The sequence below is a fragment of the Capricornis sumatraensis genome, chromosome 2 (assembly GCF_032405125.1).
Source record: "Capricornis sumatraensis isolate serow.1 chromosome 2, serow.2, whole genome shotgun sequence".
NCBI lineage: Eukaryota > Metazoa > Chordata > Mammalia > Artiodactyla > Bovidae > Capricornis > Capricornis sumatraensis.
Genome location: NC_091070.1, coordinates 205,651,309 through 205,671,179, shown reverse-complemented (window position 1 = coordinate 205,671,179; position 19,871 = coordinate 205,651,309). Strand labels below are relative to the sequence as shown.

The 19,871-nt window shown below is 38.1% G+C and overlaps 1 protein-coding gene across 6 annotated transcripts in view; it reads right to left on the bottom strand.

Moving 5' to 3' along the window:
• Positions 1–19,871, bottom strand: part of SCMH1 (Scm polycomb group protein homolog 1) — a 216,705-nt gene that overhangs the window by 123,089 nt on the left and 73,745 nt on the right. For 4 of the 6 annotated variants that reach the window (XM_068966207.1, XM_068966204.1, XM_068966209.1 and 1 more), the window contains exons 3-5: positions 14,216–14,284; positions 13,756–13,779; positions 5,092–5,162 (exon numbers count right to left, since the gene is read on the bottom strand). In XM_068966207.1, the coding sequence (XP_068822308.1) occupies positions 5,092–5,162; positions 13,756–13,779; positions 14,216–14,284 (164 nt within the window). Of the gene's footprint in view, positions 1–5,091; positions 5,163–6,288; positions 6,365–13,755; positions 13,780–14,215; positions 14,285–19,871 lie in introns of those variants that run through there. The other 2 variants (XM_068966206.1, XM_068966205.1) reach the window with 1 other exon arrangement.

Sequence of the window (19,871 nt, the reverse complement as noted above, 5' to 3'; positions counted from 1 at the left end):
ACAATATGTATGCAGTGGTATCTCACTGTTGTTTTAATTTGCATTTCTCTGATAACATATGATGCAGAACGTCTTTTTCATGCTTGTCATACGACCGTCTTTGGTGAGATGTCTTAAGATCTTTGATCATTTTTGAGTTATTTTCTTATTTTGAGTTTAAGGTATCTGTATATTTTGGGTCACAGTCCTTTGTCAAACACGTCTTGTAAAAATATTCTCCCCCAGTCTGTGGCTTGTCTTCTCATTCTCTTGACAGTGTCTTTCATATAGTAGAAGGTTTTATTTTAATGAAGTTCAACTTATCACTTACTTCTTTCCTGAACTGTGCCTTTGGTTTGCACCTAATAAATTACTGCCACACCTAAGGTCACCTTCAGTTCAGTTCAGTCGTGTCCAACTTTTTGTAACCCCATGGACTACAGCATACCAGGCCTTCCTGTCCATCACCAACTCCTGGAGTTTACGCAAACTCATGTTCATTGAGTTGGTGATGCCATCCAACCATCTCATCCTCTGTCGTCCCCTTCTCCTCCTGCCTTCAATCTTTTCCAGCTTCAGGGTCTTTTCAAATGTCAGTTCTTTGCATCAGGTGGTCAAAGTATTGGAGTTTCAGCTTCAACATCAGTCCTTCCAATGAATATTCAGGACTGATTTCCTTGAGGATGGACTGACTGGTTGATCTCCTTGCTGTCCAAAGGACTCTTAAGAGTCTTCTCCAACACCACAGTTCAAAAGCATCAATTCTTCAGCTCTCAGCTTTCTTTATACCAACACTCACATCATATACATGACTACTGGAAAAACCATAGCTTTGACTAGATGGACCTCTGTTGGCAAAGTAATGTCTCTGCTTTGTAATATGCTGTCTAGGTTGGTCATAACTTTTTTCCCAAGGAGTAAGCATCTTTTAATTTCATGGCTGCAGTCACCATCTGCAGTGATTTTGGAGCCCCCCAAAATAAAGTCTGTCACTGTTTCCACTGTTTCCCCATCAATATCCCATGAAGTGATTGGACCGGATGTCATGATCTTAGTTTTCTGAATGTTGAGCTTTAAGCCAACTTTTTCACTCTCCTCTTTCACTTTCATCAAGAGGCTTTTTAGTTCCTCTTCACTTTCTGCCATAAGGGTGGTGTCATCTGCATATCTGAGGTTATTGATATTTCTCCCGGCTATTTTGATTCCAGCTTGTGCTTCCTCCTGGAGAAGGAAATGGCAAACCACTCCAGTATTCTTGCTTGGAGAATCCCATGGAGGGAGGAGCCTGGTAGGCTACAGTCCATGGGGTCACAAAGAGTTGGACACAACTGAGTGACTTCACTTGTGCTTCCTCCAGCCCAGCATTTCTCATGATGTACTCTGCATATAAGTTAAATAACCAGGGTGACAATATACAGCCTTGACGTACTCCTTTTCCTATTTGGAACCAGTCTGTTGTTGTTCCATGTCAAGTTCTAACTGTTGTTTCCTGACCTGCATACAGGTTTCTCAAGAGGCAGGTCAGGTGGTCTGGTATTCCCATCTCTTTCAGAATTTTCCACAGTTTGTGGTGATCCACACAGTCAATGACTTTGGCATAATCAATAAAGCAGAAATACATGGTTTGTTTTTCTGGAGCTCTCTTGCTTTTTTGATGACCCAACAGATGTTGGCAATTTGATCTCTGGTTCCTCTGTTTTTTCTAAATCCACCTTGAGCATCTGGAAGTTCATGGTTCACGTACTGTTGAAGCCTGGCTTGGAGAATTTTGAGCATTACTTTACTAGGGTGTGAGATGAGTTTGAGCATTCTTTGGCATTGCCTTTCTTTGGGATTGCAATGAAATCTGACATATTCCATCTTAGTCTTTTCCTATGCTAACTTCTAGGAATTTAGTTTTGTGTTTTACAGTTAGGTGTGTGGTCTGTTTTGAATTAATTTTTTTGAAGGGTGTTAAGCTCTGTATCTATCATCTTTTGATTCATGTAAGGACTGTGTGACCTTTTTCGTGATGAAATTACTATATTTTTATCTGATAATACCCTTTGCCTCTGAAATATACTTTGATATTAATATGCTATTTCAGCTTTATTATAATTTTTGATTCTTTTACTTTTAACCTGTTTGTGTCTTTACATTTAAAGTATAATTGCTTGCAGGCAGTATATAATTGGGTCTTACTTTTTATCCAATATGACAATCTCAGTTTGTTCACTGAGGAATTTAGATAATTTATAATTCGATTATTGATATGGCTGGATTTAAACCTACCATTCTGCTGTTTTCTATTATTTTAGTGGATGCTTTGGGGCTTAAACATATTTAAATTATCAGTCTATCTTCAAGTAATATTATACTACTTCATGTATAAGAACTTTATAATAGGCTACTTAAATTTCTCTCCCTTAAGCTATTGTTGTTATACATTTTTACTAATACATTTTATTATATCTACAATATAATGTTATTATCATTATTTATAGTCAATTATCTTTTATAGAGGCTTAATAAGAAATAACATTTTAAGTATTTACCCTTGTAATTATCATTTCTAGTAACTTTCATTCCTTTGTGTAGATCTGTATTTCTATCTGGTAATATTTTCCTTCTGCATGACGGACTCTAACATTTGTAAGAGTGAGTTTGCTGCTGCTGCTAAGCTGCTTCAGTCGTGTCCGACTCTGTGCGACCCCAGAGACGGCAGCCCACCAGGCTCCCCCGTCCCTGGGATTCTCCAGGCAAGAACACTGGAGTGGGTTGCCATTTCCTTCTCCAATGCATGAAACTGAAAAGTGAAAGTGAAGTTGCTCAGTCGTGTCCGACTCTTGGCGACCCCATGGACTGCAGCCTATCAGGCTTCTCCATCCATGGGATTTTCCAGGCAAGAGTACTGGAGTGGGGTGCCACCGCCTTCTTCAAAGAGTGAGTTTACTAGTGATGAATTCCTTCAGTTTTTATGCATCTGAAAATAACTATTTTCCCTTCATTTTGGAAGATCTTTTTGCTGGATATAAAATTCATGGATGATAGTTTTCTTTTGATACTTTGAAGATTTTATTTAACTTTCTTCTTGTTTGCATTATTTCAAGAAAATATAATGTCATTCTTATCTTAGTTTCCCTGCACATAAAGTGTCTTTTTTCCTCTGGCTGCTTTGAAGATGTTCTCTATCACTAGTTTTGATAATTTATGACATGGCTTAGTATAATTTTATTCATGTCTTTTTTTTAAGGAGATTCATTTAGCTTTCTGAATCTGGAGATTTTTAGTTTTCCTCAACTGTGAACAATTTTTTTGCCATTTTATCTTCAAATGCTTTTCCAGTTCTCCATCTCTTTTCTTTTGGATAGTCTAATTACATGGTCTATGATGTTATCCCATGCTTCACTGATCTCTTTTTCATATTTTTAAAATACTTTTTTTCTGTGTGTTTCATTTTAGGTATCTTCTACTGCTATGTTTTCATATTTATTCATCTTTTCTTCCACCATTAATCCCATCTAGTGTATTTTTCATTTTGCTCAATGTCTTTTTTTATATACTTCAAGTCTCTGCTTAACTTTCAAACATATAGAACATAATTAAAATAACTGTTTTAATGTTTTAATCTGCTATTCTAAGATCTGCAAAGGTTCTAAGTCTGTTTCAATTGGTTGATTAGTCTGTTCATTATTAGTTATGCTTTCCTGCCTCCTTATACGCCTGAGAATCTTTGACTAGATGCCAGGCATTTGACTTTTACCTGTTTGTTAGGTGCTGGATATTTTTGCATTCTCTTCTTGTGCTGTGTTCCCAGATGAAGTTAATTTACTTGGAAATAATTCAATCACACTGAGTCTTGCTTTTTAGTTTGTTAGGCAGATTCAAAGCATGCTCATCCTAAGGCTAATCATTTCCCACTACTGAGCAGGATCTTCCCAACTATTCCACATGAATTATGAGATTTTCCAGTCTAGCTGGTGGAATCAGGCACTATTCCCAGTCTTGTGTGAGCACTAGGCTCTATCCTTTTACTATCCTTTAATCCTTTCAGACAGTGTTTCCCTTGGCTTTGGATGCTCACATGCATATACAGAGCAACAGTACTTTGATGAATACTTGAAGGGGGTTCTCTGCAGTTTTCTTTCTGCGCCCCATTCTCTTCTCTGGTACTCTGTCCTGCAGATTCTATCCCTGGGTTCTCAGTTCCATCTCCCTAATTTGACAGGCAATCTCTCAGGCTTAGTCTGGGTTCTCTTTCCCTGGGCCATGGTCTCAAACTATTGTAAAGCAGTAAATCATAAGAGGCTCAACTCATTTGTTTTTTAATCTCTCAGAGATCACTGTTCTTGGCTGCCTGATCTTCAGTAACTTGAAAACCATTATTTCATATATTTTGTCTTTTAAAATTATTTCAGGTAGAAATATGAATTCAGTTCCTATTATTTCAGATGAGCAAAGTCCTATTTTGTACTTTTATTTAGACAACATTCAAACTCAAAGTGAAATGTTGACAGTTTGTGGAAACAACAATTGAATACTAAGAAGGAGGGAGATATAAACCATTTCCTGATGTGCAGCTCTATTTAGCAGCAGTAGCCATCTCTGCTTACTACCCTCATCATGTACTGATAGTCAACATCATCTGTGCATTGTATGTGGAACTTAATCTTATGTGGGAAGCTCTAAATGACCTCCAATGAACTCCTAACATACTCCACAATGGGATTCAATGCCAACATTTTTATGGAAAGATAAGATTGTGGCAGGGGAGCTGAATTCAGAGATATGAATACTGCTCCACTTTCAAGAGTTGTCTAAGGGCTATAACTCTGTTTCCTATCTGCCTGAACTAAGAGCTGTAGTAAAAATTAGCAACTGTTTTCAGTAACACAGAATATCTTCAAGGAGGTGAAGAAGGAAAAGGTGTTACTTGGGAAATTGGGGAGAATTGGGGAGAACGTTTAAAACTCACAACTGAGTTTTAAGTCTTGAAGTTATATTCTTCCCATAGAAGTTTATTCTGGGGACTTTAGGTGAGAAGCCCAAAGGCTCCCACTTCATGTTTTGCTTGTCTAAGGACCAGAAAAACTACTTGCCTCCCACCTTCTAAAGATGCTGAGAATCAATTACCTGCTTGAAGCAATGGATAGGCGCTGGGACTGAACATGTTTCTTTTAGGTATTTGTCCCAGGTAAAATGACCTGCAAAGGAAATAAAAATCTCTATCACAGTCAACTTCCTAAAAATACTTTCAAGATGTAATCTACCCTAAACATTAGGCTATTTTCAGACTTGTTTGGAGCATAAGAAAACTTACACAGCCCTGTTTGGACTCAAAGAAGTATATTAGGGGAAGAATTGAGATGACCTGAGTGGATCATTTTAGATCAGTGTTTTTTGAATCACCGTCTAGGTGACCTAAGGAATATTTCAAGCCAGTCTTTAAAATGATCCAAAATGTTACACCAAGTCATACCAGTGTCTCAAAGAAGTATTCAGGAAGCTCATGGAAAACAGAACAGAAGAGGCACAAAGTGGGCGGGAAGATTCCTTCTGAACAATCTGACTCCTGTAAAGGTCCCTTATTGCCATCAAATAACTGATTTAACACCCAACGTGGCAGAATCCCACCATCTCAGCTCAGAAAGAAAAAAGAAGCAGCTATCTTGAGACCATGGGTAAGAGCCGTTGTTTGGGGCAGGAAAAGCCAGAATGAGATTATACTTGAATCCTCACTCTAAAAGATATTTCTCTCTCACCCACCTCAACCCTCTCCTATTCCAGTCACCGTTGCATTGCTCTGAGGTGCAAAATGACCAAGGTTTGTTAATTTAGAGAAAAGTAGATCCTCAGTAGCATTTCTAATGACAGTAGTTAAGAATAAGTTGGCAAATTTACAGAATTTTTGTAGCCTCTTGAAGTGGCCCTTGTGAAGTCACCCAGTCGTGTCCGACTCTTTAAGACTCCATGGACTGTAGCCTACCAGGTTCCTCTGTCCATGGGATTCTCCAGGCAAGAGTACTGGAGTGGGTTGCCATTTCCTTCTCCAGGGGATCTTCCTGACCCAGGGATCGAACTCTGGTCTCCTGCATTCCAGGCAGATGCTTTAACCTCTGAGCCACCAGGGAATGCTGAAGTGGCCCTTAAGGTCTCTCAAAGTTTGAGGAACACTGTGCTAGAGAAATAATCTTTAAGGTGACAGTGACCTGGGTCAGGGAAAACATTTTAAAGGATAGGTTATTAAACACATATCTTACTGAACCACAAAAGATTACCAGGTTCATTATTAAAGGTTAAATCAATTACAAATATCCCCCTAATACCCACCTAGAGGTGACCCCATGACGGAGCAGGTAAGGTCCCAGAGACTTTCACAAGCTAAAACACTGCAGCAAACCAGCATTTCTTGAAGTTTCCTCTGCAGTGGAGCAGCACAGGGCCCCTTTGGGCCATGAAAAAAGCACTAGATGCTGGGAATAAAAATGAGTCATGGAATGATGAAATCTCAGTCACTCCAAAGATGATGCCAAGACTTTATACTCTATTGACTTTATAGCTTCTGTTTTAAAACTGGTTCCTTTCCCACAATCCTAACCAAGCCAAATAGATTTGGCCAGAAATCACAGTCAGTTCTGAACTGTTTAATGAACTGGCTGATGACTGCGTGTGTGCATGCTAAGTTGCTTTAGTCCTGTCGGACTCTTTGCAACCCTATGGACTGGTGCCTGCCAGGCTCCTTTGTCCGTGGGATTCTCCAGCAATAATACTGGAGTGGATTGCCATGCCTTCTTCCAGGGGATCTTCCTGACCCAGGGACTGAACCCTAGTCTCTTGCACTGGCAAGGACATTCTTTAGCACCAGTGCCACTTGGTAGCCATCCCCTTCAGTCAATAAATAATTAATCATTTTGAATAGACAGTCAAGGGTAAATGAGGTGAGTATTTCCTTAAGTCAAGATTTAAATAGCTTATTAGAATTTAATAAAGAGTTTGCTCTTAGCCGAGATAGCTTTTAAAGCAAAGAGTTTCATCACTATTGGCCATTAGAAAAAGAAAACATCAAGAATTATTATTCCATTCTTGCAAATAAATAAGTCAAATAGTAAGTCTTGGATCTGACTAGGCTGCACCTCTTGAACTCTAACACGTACAGCAGTTCTATCCACTAAAACTTTCTCTGATAACAGAAATGTTCTGCATCTATGCTGCCCAGTAAGATAGCCAATAGCCACATGCCACTATTGAACATGTGAAGTGTGGCTAGTGTGAGTGAGAAATTAGATTTTAAATGGTATTTAACTTTAATGTAAATTTAAATACCTATATGGGCATTACTGTAGAAGGCAGTATGGAAGAAGTTAGGTCAGTTCTGAGTTGCTTGTTACTGTTTAGAGTTCTGACCAAAAACACCCAAGAGACTTTGGCTTTAAGATGTAATTACAGCAGCATCAGGGGACCAAAATAATTAGGGTACTATAGTTCTATATTACACATAACAACTATGGCAGTCAATTCCTATTACATAGGTTAAGAAATCCCACATCTTCCCATTTACTATCAACTGAAAGAAAAAGAACCTCTTTGTTAAAAGCAGTTCATCCACTGAGGGTTCACTAGCTTCAACCATACCTAGGTTAGTATTTTTTCTTAAATTTGACTGCTTAGGCTGTTTATTGTTTACTATCAATCAGGTAAGCTGCAAAATAAGTTAATTTTTATGGACTCACTAAGAATATCTGAGCACCTATTATAATGCTCATAATGAAGCCAAACATCAAACCTATCACACTGCCGAGCACTAAAAACACCACAGGAGGAGTAGGCCAGGCAACAAAGTATAGATCAGGGTTGGCAAATTTTCTATAAGGGACCAGACAGAAAAAATTTTACTCTTTGTAGGCCATTCGGTCTCTGTCACAAATACGGAACTTGTACATGGTAGCATGAAAACAGCCACAGGCAATATGTAAATGAGTGAGCATGGCTGTGTTTCACTAAAACTTTATTTATAAAAACTGGCAGTGGGTTGCATTTGGCCCCTAAATAGCAGTCTGTCAAATCTTGGGATATAATATCATTCTCAAATGCTACTTACCATAAAAATATACTAAATAATTTTTCTAACTTCTTTTCACAGTTCTGAGACCATCTTCAGAGGTTCTCATTCAGTAATCTCTTGAGTGTGGTCTGAGAATCTGTATTTTCAACGCCTTCCTAGGTAATACTGATTAAATTCCATGCCTAGAAACTAATGGGATAATTAAAAGAATGTGATGTTGAGAGTTAGAAGATGGTGGTTGAAGTCCTGTTTCTATAGTTAACTGCTACTGCTACTGCTGCTAAGTCGCTTCAGTTGTGTCCGACTCTGAGTGACCCCACAGACAGTAGCCCGCCAGGCTCCTCTGTCCCTGGGATTCTCCAGGCAAGAATACTGGAGTGGGTTGCCATTTCCTTCTCCAATGCATGCATGCATGCTAAGTCACTTCAGTCGTGTCTGACTCTGTGCGACCCCATGGACAGCAGCCCACCAGGCTCCTCTATCCACAGGATTCTCTAGGCAAAAATACTGGAGTGGGTTGCCATTTCCTATCTTGAATAAACTACTTAATCCTTCCAAGCATCAGTTCATTTATCTGAAAGAGACATAATATCCCATAAGATTATACACACACTCCTTCATTCAATAAATACTTATTAACCTCCTTCCAAGTGCAAAAGCACAGTGCTAAATATCAGGGGAACAAGATAGACATGGCTCTGAAATTCATGGAGCCTACAGTTTAGAGATAAGCAAAAGTAGTAAATTAAGTAATAATACAAATAATCTGCCACAATTATGATAAATTTAAGTTAATGAGGTAGTACAGATTGCCTTGAGAATGCAGAACAGGGAAATCTAATTCATACTTGGGTCAAGATTACTGTGAAGACTGACATTATTAACTAGTATAGTACTTTGAAATTTCTGGAGTGATTTCAATTATTTATTCAAATGATGTTTGAGTATCCTGTATGTGCCAGGCACTTCTTCTAAATGCTAGGATAAGGCAGGAAGTCCCTGCCCTTGTGGAATTTACATTCCAGTGCATAATGAGGCACAATTAACACAAAGTCAAATAAATAAGGTAGTAAATGGTAAGTATTTGAAGGACATAAAATAATGATATGTGACAGAGACTGGGAATCATCTTAGATGGTGAAATTACAGACAGATGCTCTAGGCAGGAAACATTTGGGCTGAAACCTTATAGATGAGAAACAGTCAGTCATCTCATTTATACTGCTGAATAATACTTAAGAAAGTATTTTATATACTCTAACATACATACTACCATATGACAGTTATGTCTATTATTAGGAAACAAGATTGGTTTAAAACTCAACATTCAGAAAGCTAAGGTTATGGCATCCGGTCCCATCACTTCATGGCAAATAGATGGAGAAACAACTGAAACAATGAGAGACTTTATTTTGGGGGGCTCCAAAATCACCACAGACAGTGACTGCAGCCATGAAATTAAAAGATGCTTGCTCTGTGGAAGAAAAGCTATGGCAAACCTAGACAGCATATTAAAAAGCAGAGATATTACTTTGCCAACAAAGGTCCATCTAGTCAAAGCTATGGCCTTTCCAGTAGTCATGTATAAGAGTTGGCCAATAAGGAAGGCTGAGCGCCAAAGAATTGATGCTTTCAACTGTGGTGCTGGAGAGGACTCTTAAGAATCCCTTGGACTGCAAGATCAAACCATCCAATCCTAAAGGAAATCAACCCTGAATATTCACTGGAAGGACTGATGTTGGAGCTGAAGCTCCAATACTTTGGCCACCTGATGCGAAAAACCAACTCATTAGAAAAGACCCTGATGCTAGGAAAGATCAAAGGCAGGAGGAAAGGGGGACAACAGAGAACAAGATGGTTGGACGGCATCACCACTTCAATGGAGATGAGTCTGAGCAAGCTAGGGGAGATGGCGAAGGGCAGGGAAGCCTGGCGTGCTGCAGTCCATGGGGTTGCAAAGAGTCAGACACGAATGAGCGAGTGAACAATAACAACAAAGATTGCTGCCCTGAAGGGATTTATAACTACATACAAATACTTTAAAAATTAAGTTCCCTAAATTGTAAAACAAAAAAGATCCACCAGCTGAACGCATGAATTCCTTTCTCTAATATTCACTCATTCAACAAATATTTACTGTGCAACTACTATATGCCAAGCTCAATTCCAGGCACAGGTGATACACAGCAAAGAACAAAACAGCCAAAATCTCTGCTCACATGGAGCTTACATTTTAAGAGGGAAGAGACACAATAAGTAAACAAATAAACATAATTCAATTGATCCAGAAAGTTACAGAGAAACCACATAATAACTGTACAATTTCTGGCCCTTTTCAAATAAGGAAAAAATAAAGCAAGGTAGGAGAGGAAAAGAGTGCTGAGAGTATGTATGCTATTTTAGGAAGGATGGTCAAGAAAGGGATCTTGATGAGGTGATATAAAAGCTGAGACCTGAATGGTCCCTCCAGCCTCTAGTTAAATAATTCCAATGATGAGAAATTTATTATTCAGCTATGGTTCAACAGCACAAATGGAATATTTTAACCATTAGAATCAGCCAAAGTCTACCTTCGTCTAAATCTTTACCTACTGACATTAGACATAATATACCTAATCCCCTAAAAATGTCCCAAATCCCTCAATGGCTCCTAATTTAAAATGGTTACCTCAGGCATTTCCATTCATGCTGGCTACTGTTCTGTCCACATTCCTCTACAAGAACTCTATTTAGTTCCATCTAAAGTGTGGAACCCAAATCCTTTAGAGCAATAAAGACAGTCAGAGACTTTATTTTTGGCCATGCTGTGCAGCATGTGGGGTCTTAGTTCCCCAACCAGGGATTGAACCTGTGCCCCTGATTTGGAAGCTCAGAGTCTAAACCCTGGACTGCCAGAGAAGTCCATTTTATGAACTTTAAAAACCTTCACCGTTTAACCCAGTACCTGAAACTTGAGAGAGGCACCATAAAAGTTTGAAAAGTGAGTGAATGAAAAGAAGCAAGCCAGTAATGGTCTTACTCTTTTCTGGACTAGTGAAATCACATCTGGGAAATTAAACATTATGGGAACTAGTCCTTGAGAGGGACAGAACAAAGCAACACCTACATGGTGACCCAAATGATCAAGAGAAACAAAACCATGTCACATGAGGACCAGCTAAATGAAGAAGCAACATTTAGCATGAAAGTCTTAAAGCCATTTCTTTATCCATCCATCCAACAAGTATTTATAGTGTGGATCAAGGAACAGTGCTGGAGATACAACCATGATCAAAATATTGTCTTGCCTTAACAAAGCTTCAACTTAAGGCTTCCAAGTTAAAATGTAAAAGGATAAGCAAGGAGTTAGCCAAAGAGAGACCTGTTGTTTCAGACAGAAAGAAAAGCATGTATGAGGGCCCAGAAATGAAAAAAAGCAGTTCTCAAACCTGAATCTTTCAGCATGGCTACAGGGTAGATAAAAATGGTTTAGAAAAGAGGTTGTCAATAAAAGCAGTGTTTGGGTTTCAGAGTCTCATATGCAACACTAAGGAGAAGAGGAAGCACAAAAGGGTTTATAAGAAAAAGCATCCTGTCTACAATGTGAAGAACGGACTGGAGGAGGGTAAGGCTGGAGGCAGGAAGCTTTTTTATTAGAAAGCTTTTCTAATAAACTAGCTATGAGATGATGGTTGCTTAAACTAGGAAATGTAACAGAATGGCAGTGAGAAGGCAGTCCTTAGAGCTGCTTTCAAATATCTAGAGGCTGGTCAGAGAAAACCTGGCTAAACCTATACATATGGCTCTGAAAGTTATAAGTAGGACTAATAGAATTGACAAAGAAACAGATTTTGGCCCAAAAAACATTTGTTTAAACATGAGTGACTTGCTTGAGGAGGTTTTAAGTCCCTAACAACTTTGGGGAAAGTTCAGGACAAGACATTTTACAAGAAATAAAAAATGTTGGAATTTTGAAATGCAGGCCAAGGTAGATTTTTCAAGGCCTCTTCCAAACTCTGAGACTCTAAAAATCTACTGAATTTTCTTTCAGTGTGGTATTTTAGGCTACTCTCTATGCCTGATGGACAAAATGAAATGCCCAAGATTACTTTATCAGAGACTCTGCCTGGCTTCACTACCTCTACTCCCACAACAAAAAACATACTTTCACATTTTAACATCATTTTATGTAAATATTTTAAACTGAATATCCACTTTTCACAATTCTGTCAACAAAACAGGTTGTTTACAACATACCTTAAATATCACTGAACTAGAACTGTTATCATCATTCACATTAGCAACAAATCCCCAAACTGCAGCAGCTATCACTGAGTACCTTCTGTTTGTCTGCACCATGCCATGCTATGTTCAATATTTCCCCTGTTAATTATAACCCGAAAAGTAGATTTTATTCTCATCTTAAAGATGAGGAAATGGACTCAGAAAGATCAAGTATTTTTTCTGAAGTCACAAAACTGGTTAGTGAGGAAAAGGAATATGAACCCTGTCTTATGCCATGCTTTTTAAACCACACACCAGTATCTTAGAAAGCATGAGCAAAGTTTTAAGGAAAAATAAAAAGTGACGATCATTTATTGTTTATCAAGTATCAGGCCCTTTACCTGCATTATTTCATTTCATTCATTTCTTCAGCTCATAATCATAGAATGCTTCACTTCAAAGAATGTCACAAGATTTGACTTAAAAGGCTGAGGATAGTTGCTGAACAAATGAAAATAATAATCCTCCAAAGTTGAAAAGTATTTGAGTTTTTAAGATGTTTTCACATCCATTAGTTCATATAATCTTCTTAATAACCCTGTGAAGTAGGTACAAAGGGATTATTATCCCCATTTACAAATCAGAAAACCAAGGATTAGTGTCACAAACTTACTAAATGGCAAAGTTGGCCTTCAAAGAATCCAGGAATTCTGACTTCTAGTCTAGTGTTCTACTACTTTACATCACCATCTTTGTCAGTGGGCCATGAAAGTAATATGTTGTCAGAAGAAAAGGAAAGAGGGAGCAAATGGAAAATGATGATAATAGGACTGAACACAGGAAATTGCGGTAACAAAATATGTAAAAATACTTCAACAAAAACTGATAAAGGTATCAGGATATCAATATTTAAATAAAATGCAGGATTTTAAAGAATGCTTAAGAAGTTAAAACTGACATTCATGTAGGAACTTGGAAAGCTGACTGAAAAATATTGCCATTAGTTTCATTTCTGAAATCCTAGTCCTGAAGTACACTATTCAGGGATGAAAACCAAATGCAGTACCAGGCTGACTCCTGTTATTTGACATCTTAATATTTTGGTTTTTATTTAGTTAAAAAAAAAAAACTTATAAAATCTTTAGGTTTAATTTCAGTTCAATATATCTCATGAATAATTTCTTTTGGGAAAATGCCATCAAATTCTGATTTACGGACAAAGGGGCTTTGTTTTAGCTCTAGATTTAATGAATTAATAAGAAGTAACTTGCAGTTTGGTTTCACTTCCCATTCCTTATTGTACTCATGTAATTAACCACCCTTTTCCCTTTCGTTAGCTTAGTCTGTGGCCTCCTGATAAGGAAGTCTGACAGGACAGCAAAGGAGAACTGCATGGGTTCATTAGGCAGACAAGAGCACAGGATTCATGAGCTCATGAGACAAAGACACATGGAATTCTTTTCCTAGTTACTATCTAATCCCTGGCTCAGTAATTTCCCATATTTAACAGAAACACAAGAAAAATATCTTACCTAGCTCCAGGATGTCGGTAGTTTCTATTAAAGAAAAAAGTGTTACAACATAAGTCATCATGAAAAACACACCAAAATGACAGAACAGTGAGATTCTGGGGTAAAATGAGGGCTTGACAGTTTGTATAGTTCAGTTCTCTCATTTTAAAAGATACTAAGTTTATTACTAGTAGTTGTGGAAGTATACCACTCAATTCTGCCTTATTAAAAACTGGATATCCAGAGAGGCTAAATAACTGTACCTAAAGCTAATCTGGGATTGTCTGAACTCACAATCTAAATTTCCTGATTTCATGCTCAAACCAATGTATATTGCTTTTGACAGATACCGCTACAAATTATATTTGCTTGTGTTTTAACCTGTGAGTTCTTGGTATACTCAGACCTCCAAAAAAAGAGGCTTTGTGTTAAGAGATGTCAAATTAAATTTTTCTATGCTAAATACAGCTTTTTTTCTTACCTTGATATTGGGATGCAGACTCTGATAGATGACCATATTTATGTTTTCTAACATCATTCCAGTCTATTACTGCAGGAAGAGAGAAAACATTCATGTGGAAAGAAAGTAAAAGTTTCAGTACTTCTCCAATTTAGCAGTATATTGTGACAGTTTTTGCTAAAGTAATCTACTTTTGAGATTCTAGTCTAAGGAAATAACCCAACGTCTAGAAAAAGAGATTTCATTCAAAAAACTTCAGTATTCTTTATAATAACAAAAAGTTGGGGTGGAAGGGGTGCTTAGATGTTCAACACAGAAGACTGATTAAGATACTGAAATACATTTGTTATTTGACAAAATATTTTGCAGCTGTTAAATTTTTACAAGTCTAAGTGGGAAAATGTTTGAGTTAATGTTATCTGGTAAGATAAAGGATTAAAAAATATATGCAAGGAATAACCACAATTACATAAAAAACTGAAGACAAAGAACACCTATGTTACAGGCTGCATTGTGTTCTCCCAGAATTCATACTGAAGTAATCATTTCTCAGTACTTCAGGCGACTTTGGAAGTAGGGTCTATGAAGAAATAAGTAAGTTAAAATGAGATCTAATTTTAGAGTGGACCCTAATCCAGCATGGCTGGTGCCCTTATAAGAGGAGGAAACTCTGGACACAGACAATGGCAGGGAAAAGACTATGTGAAGGCACAGGGAGAAGACAGACATTTACAGGCCAAAGGAGAAAAGCAGCCCTGCTGACACCTTGCTCTTGCTCGTGTAGCCTCCAGAACTGAGAAAATGTCTGTTGTTTAAATCACCCAGTCTGTAGCCTTTGTTATAGAAGGTCTATCTAGTAAACTAAAACAATCCTTAAAATTATCACTAGAAAAAAAAGAAGTAAACAAAGCAAAGATAAACAACTGGTTATCTTTGGGTGGTGGTACTGTTTTTCTCCCCTTTCTAATTTCAAATATTTGCAGATTTTTTTTATACAGAGTACCAGTTCAGTTCAGTCGCTCAGTCATGTCCGACTCTTTGTGAGCTCATGAACCACAGCACGCCAGGTCTCCCTGTCCATCACCAACACCCAAACCCTTGTCCATCGAGTCGGAGATGCCATCCAACCATCTCATCTTCTGTTGTCCCCTTCTCCTCCTGCCCTCAATCTTTCCCAGCATCTGGGTCATTACTTATATAATAGAAATATATTTTCCTTGCTTAAAAATTCAGATTCATCTACTGACCCCAGTACTTTCTTACCATTATTTACCCATCTTCTTTACCACTGAATGGTATCACTTTTTTTTAAACCATTATTTACCCATCTACCCACTTCTCTTCTTACTCAGCTCAGATTTATGGTCCCTCACTAAAATCACTCCCTGACCAAGTCTTCAACTCCTTCACACCTGTTCTTGTTTTTTTTTTTTTTTCCCTGTTAAACTTGACTACTAAAGCCTCAACCCTAACTTGGCTAAAACCACTTATCTGCCTGTATCACGCCTACCCCAACAGATCACAAGTGCTAAAGAAAAACAAGTGACCTTACTGGTCTCACCATAAACTCATGGCTACAATCTCAATGCTAATTATCACTGTCTAGGAATCAAACCACATTTCCCTACCATGCTTCCTTTTCTCCTTTCCAAAAATATAAATTCACGTATTCTTCTCTCTAATGCTGAAGAAGGTGAAGTTGAACAATTCTATGAAGATCTACAAGATTTTTTAGAACTCATACCAAAAAAAGATGTCCTTTTTATCACAGGGGACTAGAATGCAAAAGTAGGAAGTCAAAAAATACCTGAAATAACAGGCAAGTTTGGCCTTGGAGTACAAAATGAAGCAGGGCAAAGGCTAACAGAGTTTTGTTACAACAAACACCCTCTTCCACGAACAAAAGAAACGACTATACATGGACATCACCAGGTGGTCAGTACCAAAATCTGATTTTATTTACTCTTTTTGCAGTCGAAGATGGTGTAGCTCTATTCAGTCAGCAAAAAAAGAAAGAAAGAAAGAAAGAACTGGAGCTGACTGTGGCTCAAATCATCAGCTCCTTATTGCAAAATTCAGGTTCAAGTTGAGAAAGTAGGGAAAACCACTAGGCCATTCAATTATGACCTAAATCAAATCCTTTATGACTACACAGTAGAGGTGATGAACAGATTCAAGGGACCAGATCTGGCAGACAGACTGCCTGAAGAACTATGGATGGAGGTTCGTAACACTGTGCAGGAGGTGATGACCAAAACCATCCCCAAGAAAAAGAAATGAAAGAAGGCAAAGTGGTTGTCTGAGGAGGCCTTACAAACAGCTGAGAAAGGAGGAGAAGCAAAAGACAAAGGAGAAAGGTAAAGAGAAATCCTTTAGAGTTTAGAGGGTAAAGAATGCAGAGTTGCAGAGAATAGCAAGGAGAAATTAAAAAAAAAAAGGCTTCTTAAGTGACCAATGCAAAGAAACAGAGGAAAACAACAGAATGGGAAAGACTAGCAATCTCTTTAAGAAAACTGGAGATACCAAGGGAGCATTTCAGGCACAACAAAGGACAAAAACAGCAAGGACATAGCAGGAGCAGAAGATGGTAAGAAAAGGTGGCAAGAATACACTGTACAAATTAAGAACTGTACAAAAAAGCTCTTAACGACACAATGAAACATGATTATGTGGTCACTCACCTACAGCCAGACATCCTGAAGTGTGAGATCAAGTGGGCCTCAGGAGCATTACTACGAACAGTGCTAGTGGAGGTGATGGAATTCCAGCTGAACTATTTCAAATCTTAAAAGATGATGTTGTTAAAGTGTTGCACTCATTATGCCAGCAAATTTGGAAAACTCAGCAGTGACCACAGGACTGGAAAAGGTCAGTTTTCATTTCAATCCCAAAGAAAAGCAATGCCAAAGAATGTTCGAATTACTGTATAATTGTACTCATTCCAAAATTTTGCCTAAAATCCATTAGGTAAGGCTTTAGCAGTATGTGAACTGAAAACTTCTAGGTGTTCAAGCTGGATTTAGAAAAGGCAGAGGAACCAGAGATCAGATTGCCAACATATGCAGGATAATAGAGAAAGCAACGGGATTCCAGAAAAACATCTGCTTCTGCTTCATTGACTATGCTAAAGACTTCAACGTATAGATCACAACAAACTGTAATATTCTTAAAGAGATGGGAATACCAGATCACCTTACCTGCCTCCTGAGAAACCTGTATGCAGGAAAAGAAGCAACAGTTAGAACCAGACATGGAACAACGAACTGGTTCAAAATTGGGAAAGGAGTATGTTAAGGCTGTATATTGTCACCCTGCTTATTTAACTTATATGCAGAATACATCATGCAAAATGCCAGGCTAGATGAATCTCAAGCTGGAAACAACATTGCCAGGAGAAATATCAACAACCTCAGGTCTGCAGATGATACCACTTTAATGGCAGAAAAGTGAAGAGGAACTAAATAGCCTCTTGATGAAGGTGAAAGAGGTGAGTGAAAAAGCTGGGTTAAAACTCAACATTCAAAAAACTAAGATCATGGAATCCAGTCCTATCACTTCATTGCAAACAGATGGGAAAAATATGGAAACAGTATTGGATTTTCTTGGGCTCCAAAATCACTGTGTAAGGTGACTGCAGCCACAAAACTAAAAGATGCTTACTCCTTGGAAGAATAGATATGTCAAACCTAGATAGTGTTTTAAAAAGCAGAGACATCACTTTGCCGACAAAGGACCGTCTAGTCAAAGCTATGGCTTTTCTAGTAGTCATGTATGGATGTGAGAATTGGACCATAAAGAAGGCTGAACACCAAAGAATTGACACTTTCGAACTGTGGTGCTGGAGAAGACCCTTGAGAGTCCCTTGGACTGCAAGGAGATCAAACCAATCAATCCTAAAGGAAATCAGTCCTGAATGTTCATTGGAAGGACTGATGCTGAAGCTGAAGCTCCAATACTTTGGCCATCTGATGAGAAGAGCTGACTCCCTGGAAAAGACTCTGATTTGGGAAAAACTGAGGGCAAGAGAAGAAGTGGATGACAGAGGATGAGATGGCTGGATGGCATCACTGACTCAATGAACATGAGTTTGAGGAAACTCAGGAAGATAGTGATGGAAAGAGAAGCCTGGTGTGCTGCAGTTCATGGGGTCACAAAGAGTCGGACATGACTGAGTGACTGAACTGAACTGAACTAGCAGATGAACAACAAGAACAACACAATTTTTCACTTTCTTCATATTCCAAATATTCCCTCCTTAACCTTCACTCTTAGGGGATGACATTAATTCAGGGCTTATTGAGAACAACAAAAATAAGACATGAGAACCTTCTATATGCCACACATTTCAGGAAGATTCAGACTTAATCTTGCCTAGTGGTATGTCCGCAAAGCATAATACAGTAAGCAGTGGGTGTTCAGTTAGTAATTGGTAATTTAATGAATCTACTTATTCATCATTCTTTCTGACTTTTCTCCTACTTCTGTGGATGAAGCATCTCTGATTTTAAGCAACAGCCCACCCTACATTTTTGCTCCAGATCCCATTTCCTCCCATCTTCTTAAGGACTTTGCAAGTATTTCCTCTATAACAGATCATTTACATCAGTATTGTTATTACTTTGTCATCACCTATCAAAACAAACACACAAAAAAACCCAATAAATATGCTCTCCCCAACCCCTCTTAATTCCACACATACTCTAACTGCTCTTTCAATTTTTCTACTCTCTTTCATGGGAAAACTTATTTTAAGAGTTGTCTTAAAGGCAATGAATTATTGCCTCCTCCCTTCCTCATATTATGTCCTCATTTTAATAGGGCTTTTTTTTTTTTTTCTCACCACTCCACTGTGATTACTTCCAAATTCATATTTCCAGCACTGGCCTCTACTTGGAATTCTATACTTATATATATAACTACTTTCAGGCCATCTCTACATGGTTCTCAATCAGATATTTCAAACTTAGCTAAAACAGAACACCGTCTGTCAAGCTGTTCTTCTTTTTGTCCTCCACAAACCAGTAGATGGCATCTCCATCAACTAGCTCTTTAAGCCAAAATTCTTGAAATTATCCTTGATCCCTATATTTTCTCTACATTCACATTCAATCCATCAGTAGGTTCTGTTGGGCCATATCCCAATCCATCCACCACTCAATCTCATGATTCACAGTCTAGTTTGAGTCACTATTACCTCTTATCTGGACCATTACAAAGTCTGCTAACTTATCCTGCTTCTACTTTTGCCCTACTCCAACTTATTCTCCACAGAAGAGTCAGAAGGAGCACACTATATCTGAGAAAGCAGATCTACAAGCAAGAGGAAGCCACTGGGAAAGAAGTGGAGGTGAGGGATGGAGAGATGAGAATATCCTAGTGGCCCATGGAACCTTGGCTCTGGAGGCTCAGTATACTCTTGTTTTTCATGTGGCTTGGCTGTTCAACCTGCTTCGTAATTAAAAGAATTCTAACTGTTTCAAATGTAGACGTAGAAGAAAAGGTTTCTGAGAAAACACCATGATTTTAGTGTCAAGTGGAACAGCAAGCTTGACTTAATCTCAGACAAAACAAATCATCCCAACTAAGTAAAAACCAAGGGATAAGACATAATAAACTCAAAAACTATGTTTAATCATACAGATATTTTTATCTTTAACCTTTCTGACAAGGTTCTTAG